The sequence below is a fragment of the Phaethon aethereus genome (assembly GCF_964289735.1).
Source record: "Phaethon aethereus genome assembly, chromosome: 25".
Lineage (NCBI taxonomy): Eukaryota > Metazoa > Chordata > Aves > Phaethontiformes > Phaethontidae > Phaethon > Phaethon aethereus.
In genome coordinates, this window is record NC_138601.1 from 6,294,502 (window position 1) to 6,306,760 (window position 12,259).

Sequence of the window (12,259 nt, forward strand, 5' to 3'; positions counted from 1 at the left end):
GAGCACGGGGCGGCCCTGTCCCAGGCAGGGGAGCTGGGCTGCACCAAGCACCGAATGCTGTGCACCGAGCACCCTGCTCGGTGAGGCCGGGGCTGGTGCACCCCACAGCCACGCTGCCCCGTGATCTCGGGGAGAGGACAGCGTGGCTGTGGGGGGCACCAGCCCTGGCCCCCTCTCTGTCTCGCACGACGGTGCTGAGATGGGGACCCGGAGGAGCCGTGCCTGGCCAGAGCAGGGGTTGGCCCCCGGGGCTGCGCAGCGAGCGCATCCCTCTCCACTGCGCACTATGCCGGCCGCCAGCCCTGCCGCGCTGCCTGCGCTCGCAGACACAACAGTCTCCCCAGCGGGCACTCAGCGCTGCCAAGGCCTGATAAGGTGCCGCGGCCTGAGCGGGGCTGGGCACCTGTTTGGGTTTGGTCCCCGCTTGGACACCGTGTCAAGGCTGGTGCCTCTGCCCTGAGTCACGGCCACCGCGCAGCAGTGCCAGGCAGGGCAGGGGCTCCTGAGCAGTGCCGGGTGCCGATGCCTTGCGCCGGCTGGGAGGGGAGAAGAGGGGGCGGTGAGCATGGGGAACACGGACCCTGCTTGCTTGTGCCCTGCCTGCACGCTTGGCGCTGCCCAGCTTACCTGCACAGGAGAGAGACAATGGTCCTGGGAGCCCCTGTGGCCAGTGCCACCCATGCTGGTACTCAAGCCCCAAAATGCCAGCTCGAGCACTAAATGTACTCACCCATGAGATGAGTTTGGGGTTCTCAGCCTGGGTCTTGCATTACAGACTGGCTCTGCTCCTCTCGTCCTACCCACTACACTGAGCCCCACACCAGGGCCCCACAGTGGGGCCTAATATCCAAGTGTTTAATGACTGTTAATTGCCATGTCCGCAGTGCAGAGTACAGTCACAAACCCCAGCGGCTTCCGCGGCTCAGCCAGCTCCTCGTCGGGGCCAGCACAGACCCAGCGGGATGTGGTTGTTCCCTGCACATTGTGCTCGCCTCACAGTGCCACGGGGCCAGGCTGACTCCCCGTCTCTCACATGGTGAAGGTCACCTTCGTGATGGGCTGCATTGTCTCCCCAGTGGTGCTGGCTGTGGGGACGGTTGTGGTCACCTTGCCAGTCCTCGTGCAGCACAGGAGGGTGGTTTTGCCAGCACTGACCAGGGCCAGCGTGGTGACACGGCCAGCGCCCAGATGCTGCTGCGCTGGCGTGTCCCTGCACATGTGGGACCGAGCTCCCGGCAGTGCGCAGCCACTCTGGCTGTGTCCCATGGCACGTGTTCAGCAAAGTCTCTGCCTCAGCCCCGGCCACGGCGCATCCTGCCCTGGGGTGGGCGGGGGGCTCTGCCCCCCTGCCAGCCCCGCAGCGAGCCGGGCGCGTGGGGGCAGCCCACGCGAGGCCTGCCCCGGCCCAGCAGCACCCCACGCAGGGCAGGGGTGCGAGGCCGTGCTTGTGCCAGAGCTGAGCCCACGCCGGGCTGTGGCCGAGACTCCCGGCCGCCTGCAGCGGGCCGGCGCTGAGCTGCCCGGGATGCCGTGCTACCGGCAGCGCTTTTGCTCCCGCCGGGGACCCCAGGGCCCGGAGCCCACCCCGAGCTGCCCCGCGCTGGGGGTCTTGGCCACAGCCCCCGCGATGCTTCCCACCCCTCCCGGTTCATCCCGGTTGCCCTCGGGACCGGGCAGGCGGCGGCGGGCAGGGTGTCGGGCCGGCTGCCGGGGGCAGCGGGACTGCGAGGGGGCGGCGGGGTGGTCTCGGGCGCGGGGAGTAGCGCAGGGGGGTGTCTCCGGGCCGGCTCTCCGCGCTGCCCGGAGCCGGCGCCGCCCCGCCGGTGGCCCCGGTGCTGAAGCCGCCCTCCCCGGTGCTGAAGCCGCCGCCGGTGCCACCGCCGCTCCCGTCGGCGGGGAGCAGCTCTCCCCGGTGGCTTCCCGGTGGCGGGGGGGGCGGCCCCGCCGGTGGCCCCGGTGCCGGCGGCGGGAGGTGTGGCCAGGGGCCGCATAAAGCCGCCGCCACCGCCCCGCGCCCGCCGCCAGCCGAGCGCCGCCAGCCGCGGGCCGGAGCGCGGGCGCGGAGCCGCCATGCGCGGGGCCGCCGGGCGCGCGCTGCCGCCGCTGCCGCCGCCGCCGGTGCTGCTGCTGCTGCTGCTGGCGGCGGCGGCGCCGAGGCCGGGCGGCGGCGAGGAGGCGATCCAGTGCCCGCCGTGCTCGGAGGAGCGGCTGTCGCGCTGCAAGGCGCCGCAGGGCTGCGCGGAGCTGGTGCGGGAGCCGGGCTGCGGCTGCTGCGCGACCTGCGCCCTCGGCCGCGGCACCGCCTGCGGCGTCTACACCGCCCGCTGCGGCGCCGGGCTGCGCTGCTACCCGCCCCGCGGCGTGCCGCGGCCCCTGCACACCCTCATGCACGGCCAGGGCGTCTGCACCGACCTGGCCGACGTCGAGGCCATCCAGGAGAGCCTCCAGCCCCCAGGTAAGGCCGGCCCGGGTGGGTGTCCGGGGGCCCGAGCCCCTCGCCGGGTTGGTGGCGCAGCCCCCGCGTGCACCGAGCCGCGCTCCGCGCGCTGGGCAGGAGCCGGGGCCACGGGGCTGGGCGCGGGGCCGGGGGCTCCGCGGGGACCCTGCGGCAGGGCGGGACGGGGCGGCCCGGGGACGGGCGTGCGCGGAGCGTGTCGCGGGGGGGGAGCATCGCTGAGCTGCACGGGCGCCCGCAGCCGCGTACCAGCGGTCACCTTTGTGCCACCCGCACCACCGCGGGCACGGCAGCGCCTCGGCCGCCGGCACCGCGCATGCTGGAGTGCGGCGCTTCGCAGGGGCTCGGCACCCACCGTGCCCCGGCTGCAGAGTGCCCCCGGACGGCGGGGCAGCCGGGGGTCCCGCAGGCCCCCGCGGCCCCCGGGGACAGGTCCCGGCTGCCAGGGCAGCCCCCGTTGCACGGTGACCCCTGCGCTGCCCCTTCCCCGGGATGCTGCCGGCAGCTCTGCCTGCGCCGCCGGCAGGAAACAGGAAAGAGGCCTCGGGGCACCTGCTTCCCTCGCAGGCAGGTCAGGCCGGGCTCTGTGCCGGGGCTCCGCCAAGAGCTGTGTCCCTCCCCTGGCCGGACAGGGCGGCAGGGTGCAGGCAGCAGGCAGGGCCAGGCCTCAGAAGCCTGCTGCCTGCAGGCTCTGCCTGCATGTGCCTGCCTCAGGACCCTCTCGCAGCTGTTGGTTGTGCCCCTCCGGCACCCCGCTGGTTCTCGGGCAGGGTCTGGGGGCCGGGAGCGGAGCCGGAGGTGGGAGCCCGGCCCCAGAGCTGCGCAGGTCGCACCACAGCTTTGACAGCGGGAATGGAGTCATTCCCGGGGACTGAGTGGAGATCTGGCCCGTAGGGCTGGCCCGTCGGTGGGTCTGGATGCCGTGCTCCCCCTTTCCTGTGGGCTGTGATCAGGACCACATCCCCTGGAGCTGGGGAGCAGCATCCCACCACGGGATGGTCCACGAGCTGACCTGGCCCTGTGTCCCCACGTGGGGTCACCCAGAGCTCCCTGAGGGGCAGTAGGGGCTGGAGCAGTGTCTGTCCCTGTCCGCCCTGAGGGCCGGATCCCAGCTCCATCTCCCTCCTCCCATGGCTGGTCCATGGCAGCTCCGCTGGTGTCCCCACGGTGAGGAGCACCCTTCGTGGATGGGCCCCTCCAGCTGCCCCTCGCCAGGGACAGGAGTTGGTTGCGAGCACTTGGCATGGGGTCCTCTGCGGAGACCCCCTGCCCTGCCTGTCTGTCCTCATCCCACATCCTGCAGGAGCTGTCTGGGCTCCCTGGCCCAGGGCTGCATTGGGCTGCCAAGGCCTGTTGGTTTTGGCCGTGCCCCGTGTAACGCAGCATTTTTTCCCAGAGCTTTAGGAAACAGACTTGCAGATTTTTCCTTTCCTTCCCGCGGTGTTTTGGCCTTGCTGGGGATGGGTGGGTGGCCGTGGGAGCTGGGCTCGCCCGCTGGGTGCCGCGCCTGCCTGCAGCTTCACAGGTGGCAGGGCGGGGGAGCGGGCAGCGGCGAGCCCCTTCGCCCAGGACAGCCCAGCGGGACGCGGGCAGGACACCCGACAGAACGTCGCTCCATGCGGCCCCGGTGGGAAGGTCCTGGTGGGACGTCTGAGACACGGGTCCTTGTCCCGCTCCGGCAGCCTGGAGCCAGTGGGAGTGTGGGGCTGGGGGCTGCAGGCTCCATCGCTTCACCACAGCCCTGCCTGGCACAGTGAGGGCACTCTGGCATGGCCGGTGCAGCCAGCGGGTCCCCCGTGGGTAAGCGGAAGGGAATTAAATGCCTATTTAGGGGCAGGGGCGTACGGAGCAGGTGCCCCCAGCTGCCCCCGTGTTCCCTGGGGCTGAGCCTGCGCGGGTGCCGGGCGAGCGGAGGCTGCAGTGGGCGGCCGGCTGGGAAGCGTTAACGTACAGTAAACACTTTGTCTGGGGGCTCGGCCTGGGGGGCTCCACATTCCAGGGAGGAGGCTGGGATCGGCGGGGGCTGGGCTGAGCGCTGGGCTTTCCAAGGGCTTGGGTGACGGCTCCCTGCTCCGTCGCCGGGAAAGAGCCTCTCTGCTCTCCCGGGACCCGCAGCACCCACGGGATGGGACTTTCTAGGAAGTAAGGGAGTGGGTGGCCACTCTCCTGACCCGAGACCCTCTCCCGTGGCCGTGGGTCTGGGGACTTTGTGCAGGACCCTGGCCCCTGCCTCCCACTCCCAGCCCTGCCAGCTCCGGGCTGGCTCCCGGGGCATCCCACTGCTTGGCTGGAGCCCGGTGACGTTCCACCCGTGGCTGGAACCGACGGGAGGTTCCAGCCGCGGCTTTTCGGCACAGCCTGAGGGTGCCTGGGGGAGGTGACGGCTGAACCCATGTGTGGTGGCTGGGAAGAGGTGAGGACGTTTTCCCCAGCACACATGACGAGTGATTTAATGCTGGGTAAATAATAATGTCTGGGAAAAACTGACCCCGTGGGAGTTGTGCTCATCCTGCGTGCTGGCTGGGACGGATCCTGTTCCCTTCCCGCATGCAGTGACCAGGAGGGACGGCGGTGGCTGAGCCCCAGCTGGACGGCTCACGGGCAGTGAGGACAGGCTGGATTCAGCCCCCGGTGGCATCCACGCGCACGCGTGCGTCACTGCCCCTTTCCGCCCGCTGAGGGGGCCAGGCGAGGCTGCTGCCCTGCCCCATCTGTCCCCCGGGACGGGGTCTGGCCTTTGCCCATGCTTGGGTTTCGCTGGGTCGGGCGCTGCTCCCGGCAAGGCTCTGATCCCTACGGGGAATCATCTGCATCCCTCACTCCCTTGCCTGCATCCCAACCTCTCCTCCACCGGGCTCACGGCAGGCGCGGAGCCGGGAGGCGCAGATGTGCTCGGCCCTGTTTGAGCAGGGGGGGGACGGGCCATCCCTTCCCACCCGCCATCCCTGGCCAAGGGGCAGCGGGTGCCCCAGCCAGCCCTGTGTCCCGGCCCCCCGTGCTCCGCCGGGGCCAGCGCTCAGGAGGATGAGCACAGTCTTCCCGGTGCCGGTGCCTGCCGAGTCGAGAGCCCCGGCAGGCATGAGAGCCGGTGCTGCGCCACGGCCCTGCCAGGACCACCCGCAGGTGACACCCAGGGTGCCGGATGGGGAAGCGGAGGGTGCTGGGATGCGGCGCACTCTCGGCTCACGTGCCATGTCAGCTGCAGACGCGTGGATGTGTCCCCTCCTGCCCGTGGGGCACGTGGGGTCCTTTGCTCCTGGGCTGGTGGGGTGGGGGGAGCGGGGCTGGAGCTGCGGGGGGCCCTGACACCCGGACACACCTCGCGGAGGTGCCCCCCCTCCCACGGACACACGCACAGTCCCGCGGCGTCACTCGCCGCCCTGGGCTCTCCTCCCATGGGAGCCGTGCGGTGGAGCCGGAGCCCTTCGCTGCTCCCTCGGGCCCGGGGCGGTGAATCACAAGTTCGGCACGTGACCAACCTCATTTGCAGCTCCCGTTAATTGAAGGCGACGCTGAATGACGCGTCTGTGTCTCCCGTGCGCGGGCCGAGCGGAGGGGCAGGCAGAAACCCTCCTCCTGCTGGGACGGGGCGGCCGGTCTGCGCGGCCGGCGAGGGCAGCACCCGTTCCCATCCCTTTGGCACCCGCTCCCGTCCCAAAGCGAGCAGAGGGGCTTCCCCCAGCCCTTGGCCACGCTCTGCCTGTCCTCCCCTGCCGCTCGGAGACCTCTCTCCGCCGGCACAGCCCCAGCCGTGACCGGCAGCACCGGGGTGCGGGTGGCTGGTGCACGGCTGCCCCGCGCGGCCACGGCTGCCAGGCGGAACGGGACCGGGGGGAGAGCTGCGGCGTGGCTCGGGGGCACCCCGCGGGCACCGGCGCTGCCGGGCCGGCAGCCGGATGGTGCTTGCCAAGGGGTCGGGGCAGAGCGGGCTGCACCGAGTGCGGCGCCAGGGGCTGGCGGCTCGGGGGCCTCCGGGCTGCACAGCAGTTGCTTTTTCCCCGTCTTTGTGGGCGAGTGCGAGGAGTCTCCTCGTCCAGCTGGTGCAGGAGGATCGCCGAGGGAGGCGAGAGGCTCCTCGAGCTGCTGCACGTCGCTTAGCGGGTGGGACAGTCACCCCGAAGACTGCGGCGATCCCCGTCACGGCGGGGGATCCTGGGGCTGGTGTGCGAGTCGGGGGGCAGCTCAGCCCCCCGGGGTCGGGGGAGCACAGTTCCCAGAGCTCTTGTCCCCAGAGCTGGGTGCCAGACGAGAGCCGCCTCACTGCCCAGAGGCACCGACGTTTCATCTGACCTTATGAAAACGTTATTGGCATCTGGTTTTATTTAAACTGAGAGATTGGATGCTCTGAAGGCGGCTGGCGGGGGGAGAGGGGGTGTTTGTTCATGCCGGGGCTGGGTGAGGGCTTCCCCCAGGCAGAGCGGGCAGCGGCCGGCGCCTCCCGCTCCTGCCTTTCCGCGGTGCAGGAGCAGCACGTGGAGGTGCTGGGATTTCGGCATGGTGGTCCCCGCGGGTGCCAAATCTCCCGCCCGGCTCTTCCTTGCATGTCTCCCCAAGGAGGTGCAGCGGGGAGGCAGGGGAGGGAAGGAGCATCCCTGCCCGAGCCCGCGGCTGGGCTCTGCCGCCAGCGCCCGCGTCGCGCCACGGCCCCGTGGTTGGTGCCGCCGGGACTGGTGCGCGCCAGGGCTGGCATCGCTCTGCGCGGGATCCTGGAGTCTTTGGGTTTGTGTTTCAAATTTCAAGGGCATGAGCCATTTCCTGGAAAAAATTGACAGATTAAACAAAAAACAAATAACAGGAATGAAGGAGAAGGATTTGATCAGGGCTTCGCTGTGAACTTTAACCGGGCCGCTGGGAGCGGGTCCAGGAACCCTCCGCTGCAGGGGAGCTGCTGTGCGAGGTGCTGATGGGAGACCAGGGCTGGGATCCCGCGGGGACGTGGTGGGCAGGAGCCTGCAGCTCCGACCCTGCTGCCTGCCTGCTGCCTGCCTGCTGCCTGCCTGCAGGAAGGGTCGGTGCTGGGCATAACCCCGGCAGCTTCCATCCCCTGTGCCGTGAGCCCTGGGTGCTTCCACCCTTGCTGCACCGTGACTGCCCCCAGCCTGGCTTGGGAAGGTTTTTCCCGTTGCCGGCTGCAATATCGATCGGTATAAGCCCAGCCCCGGGATAAACGCAGGCAGGGAGCCCTGGCCGCTCTCCTCTTATGGCCCAGGTGGGTTGGGAGTCAAGATGCTGCTCAGGCTGCGCCCGGCGTGGCTCTGAGCGCAGGCGGGACCCCCGCTCCCCGGGCATCCCCCCTCCGCAGGGCGTTAATGGGCCCCAAACTGGAGGAACCGGCAGCTCTGTCAAAATAAAGTCACGCCGAGAGCTCAGGTCTCATGATGCTCCCTCCAGCTGCCAACATCTGGGATCGCAGTTTGGCTGCGCTTCTGGCGCAGGCAAGGATGCCAAGCGCCGCCTTTCGGGATTGGCCCCATGGGAGATTATCTTTCTTATTCCAGGAATTTCTCCTTTCATGTCTTCGCGGGGGCTGCGCCCCGTGGCAGAGCGCGGCTCCATTCGTGGCCGCGGCGCCTGGTGCGGCCCCGGGCCTGGCGGGTGCTCAGCACCGCCCCAGTGCAGCCCTGGTGCCCGTGTTCCCGCTGCAGCTCCTCGGAGGCAGCTTTCTGGGGGCACCAGCGTCCTGCTGGGGCTCCCTGGCTGCGCACCCCGGGGTCACCTTCCAGCCCTGGGGGCCCGGTGCCGCGGGAGAGCACCCGGCGCCCCGTGGCACGTGGCTGGCTGGGGCACAGCCAGCCCCTCGCACCATGCAGCGCACCCGAGCGACCGCCGGGCGCTCTCGCAGCGTGCGGTTGCAACCCTACAATAACAGGCGCGCGGCAACGAGCCTGTGAATCGTGGCTAATGAGTCGTAAAAAGTCCCCAGAGCTTTTCCCAGCGCGGCAGGGAGAGCTGAGCCCAGCGCGGTGCTGGGCGCTGCGAGGGCAGGAGGGGACCCGGGGCCGGGGGCGATGCCTGCCTGCGGGGACCAGGGAGGGGGGTGTGGGGTCTGGCAGCACCAGCTGCACGTTGTGCCCTGGGGTGCAAGTTGCCCTGCGGGGGCCGGGGGGCTGCGGGGGCAGCGCCACCCCCGGGGCTGCCCCGTGGCCCTCAGGCCCCTCCGGTCTGTGTCTCCGCAGAGAAGGAGGAGATCGACCACCCCAACAACAGCTTCAGCCCCTGCAGCATCCACGACCGCAAGTGCCTGCAGAAGCAGCAGGCGAAGCGGGTCAGCAACGGCAACAAGATGCGCAACAGCGGGAGCCCGTACCACCGCGAGGAGACGCGGCCCATAGTGAGCACCGCGTGGCACCGCGGCGGGCGGGCAGCACCGGGCACCGGGGCTGGGGAGGACAGGAAGGGTGCTGGGTGCCCCGGGGCTCCAGGGTTGGGGTCCCGGGGTGCTGGGGCGGGGGCACGTGCCAGCCCCGCTGCCAGCTCAGCCCCCCCTTCCCACAGGCGCAGGGCTCGTGCCAGAGCGAGCTGCACCGGGCGCTGGAGAGGCTGGCCGCCTCGCAGACCCGCACACATGAGGACCTGTACGTCATCCCCATCCCCAACTGCGACCGCAACGGCAACTTCCACCCCAAGCAGGTAGGACGGGCTCTCCCCCCGTCACAAGGGGCTGGGGGGGCTGCTCGCATGGGGCATTTTGCAGAGCCAGGGTGGGGCTGGGAGGGGGACACGGACGGATGGGCCAGTGCCGGGCACGGCAGAGCCCGCCCATTGCTCCTGGCTTTGGTGGGAATCGCTCTTCGGGTGGCGGGGGGCCCTTTGCAAAAGCCCCTGGGTGGGCTGGGGGTGGCAAAGCCCCCCGCGACAGCTCCTGGTGGCCGCGGCCAGGCAGCCTGCGGGAATGGGGCCATGGGGGCCAGGCTGGGCGCCCCTCACCAAACCCATCTCCTCAGTGTCACCCGGCGCTGGACGGGCAGCGCGGCAAGTGCTGGTGCGTGGACCGCAAGACGGGGGTGAAGCTGCCGGGCTTCCTGGAGCTGAAGGGGGACTTGGACTGTCACCAGCTGGCGGACAGCATGTGAGCGTGACCGCGGCAGCCCCACGCCGCAGCCAGCACACCCGCTGGGGCTGCGTAGGAGAGGAAGAGGGGGGACACGACTGCCGAGCAGCTCCTCGGTGCTGGGTGACCCCGGCATGTGCCCCGGATCGCCGCCACGCTCTGCGCCACGGGCTGCCGCGGCACGGGGCACGGCACCGCAACCCGTGCCACGACCGCTAGCCACCACCGCTGAGGGGTCCCTGGCACGCGACGGCGGCACCTCCATCCCGCACGGACACTTGCGTGGGCGTACGCTGCGCTGGGGACAGCGTCAGGCTGCCCGGTGGAGAGCACCCCCGATTGCACTGCTGCCGCCCCTCGGTGCTGCTCCTGCAACCACCACTGCCCCCCGCCCCGCGGTGCCCCCCGCGGCTTTCACCCCAGCCCCTCTGTGCTGCGGCGCGGCCCGGGGACCCCGAGCCCGGTGGCCGCGGCAGAGGCTCGGCTGCTGCCCTGGCCCAGCCTGGCCCCGCAGGCGGCCGCAGCCGCGCCGAGCGATAAGAGACCTTCCCCCTCGCCGCTGCAGCCCCCAGCCCCCAGCCCGGGTACCGCCTGCCCCGGCCCGGCCCCGGCCCGGCCCGGCCCCGGCCCGCTCCCCGCGCAGGGGAGCGCTTTCCTCCCATCCATCCCGTCCCCGGGGCGAGGGGCGCCGGGCACCCCCAGGCGTGCGCCCCCAGGGGCGCCGGCTCCACGAGGAGGGCTGGGGGATGAGGGATGCCCGGGAAATGCTTCCCAGCAGGAAAGGCTGCTTCTGGGTTTTTTTCTTCCCCAAAGATTTTTTAATATTTTAAAAATGTTGTTGGTGGGATTTTAAAACCGACCGTGTGGCCCCTGAGGCTGAAATCCTCCATCTCCACGGAGTGGGGCACCGCTGGCGACGGTTTCTGTCTTTTCTTCTTCCAACTTGGCCAACGTGACCAAACCGGGACGAATTTCTGGAACGTCTCGGTGACGGGATGTGCGGATTTCGCCAGCGCAAAGTTCTCAGCTGAGAAATGGTCACTATTTTTGGAGCTATTTTTTTCTTCTTTTTCTTTGAAGCTCTTCTGTGGGAGCCAGCTGGGCTGGAAATTTTTTACCTAAATGTCTTTTAGGTGAGAAATAGCTGTGCTGGCTGCCATGGCAAGCGTGCCAAAGACGGAGGGGATTTTGCCAGTGCCCCTGATTCAGCCCCCCGGCTCCACGGCCGCAGTGGGAGGTTTTGGTGTGGATTTGCCCCGGCCACGCTGGCGGGTGCCAAGGGCCCCGATGGGAAGGGAGTGTTTCAGTTTTAGTGAAACACCCCTCTGCCCCGCCGGGCCCCGGCATGGCACGGCACGGCATGGCAGCTCCCCAGCGCAGTGCCGCGGACATCTCGATGGGGCTGCGGGTTGGGACAGGGACTGGCAGGCGCCGCTGTCCCGCTGGCCAGGGCTGGCCCGATGGTGAGGACGGGGCGAGCCGGGACGGGGGCTGGCACCGGGCTCGGTGCTGCAGCTCATCGGCACGGCTTCGCCTGGCTTCTCGTCCGGGTGACGGGGTCCCCGTCTCACGCCCCGTGTCCCCAGGTGCACGTGTCCCAGCGTGGCTCAGTGCCTCGCCGGGCTCCTGCCGGCTCCGCTGCCTGTGCCGGTGCCCTGCCAGCTCCCCTGCCTGCCCTGGCACCCGCCCGGCTGCGCGTGGCTCCCCACACAACTTCTAAACTGAGCCAATTTGCCAGGACGGTCCTCGGTGGGGACGGGGGTCCCTGATCCTGCTGGACACCCCGGTCCCCCCGTGCCACCAGGCGAAGGATGGGTTTCCTGGGGCGCAGGGAGGTGCCGCTGGGGACCACGGCCGGTCACGGTGCCGGTCCCACGCGGCTGCACCAGCAGCACTGTGGTGGGATGCGGGGCGCGGTGGCAGTCCCAGCCTGGTGGGCTCGGCCGCCCGGACCCTCCCCACCCTACCCCGCCAGGCAGCACCGGCAGATCCAGCGGAGCCTCTCCTGGTTTCGGGTGGCTGGGGGGCGGCCGGGCAGGGGCTGGGGATGCTGGTGCTCACCGGGGTGCATTCTGTGTCCAGTGCAGAGGGCTCCAGCGTTTTGTATCGTCTTTCCTGTAGTTTAAGGCTGTATTTACACACGATCATATACCAGCATAAGGCTCCCCAACCCCAGCGGCGTTTTTCCGCGCCGATGTGATTTCTGTCCGTTCCTCCTGGGCCAAGCCCGTCCCTTCGGACTCCTGTGTAGCACCGACTCTCTTTTACAGTAAACTTGAACCTTTGTATCGTTAAAAAGAAAAAAATGGTAATTACTGTATTTAATGTGTTTCTATTGATCGCATTTTATCTTTGCATTGCTTTAAAGAAAAGGAGGGGGCAAGCGAGGCAGAGGAGGAGTGAGGGGTCTGCGGAGATCCCGCCTGGCTGGTGCTGGCATGTGCCGTAAGGAAATGGCTTCCAAACAAGCCAAATTAAAGCAGAAACCACCCGCAACCTCAGCACCCTCCCGCTGCCGTCTCGAGCCCTGGCAGAGGGTGGAGGAGCGGCACTCGCAGCCCTGACCGCTGGGGATGTTTCGCTGCCGGGCCGTGCTGCCAGCCTGCCCTGGCTCCAGAGCCCCCCACACCGCAGCCCGGGACCGCCGGCAGGACTGGCCCTGGCTCCTCGGCCCGGAGAAGTGCCGGCACCGGCTGCGGGAGCAGGGCCCGCTGGAGCCCGCTGGTGCTCCCGGCTGAGGGCTTCGAGGTGCG

The 12,259-nt window shown here is 69.6% G+C and overlaps 1 protein-coding gene across 1 annotated transcript; it reads left to right on the forward strand.

Moving 5' to 3' along the window:
* Positions 1-2,070: 2,070 nt before the first annotated feature.
* IGFBP4 (insulin like growth factor binding protein 4) lies at positions 2,071-9,995 on the forward strand (the record flags this gene model as incomplete). Its single annotated transcript, XM_082010493.1, has 4 exons — positions 2,071-2,455; positions 8,632-8,786; positions 8,951-9,085; positions 9,400-9,995. 4 exons carry the CDS (start codon positions 2,071-2,073, stop codon positions 9,526-9,528), a joined length of 804 nt encoding a protein of 267 aa, XP_081866619.1. The 3' UTR covers positions 9,529-9,995.
* Positions 9,996-12,259: the final 2,264 nt, after the last annotated feature.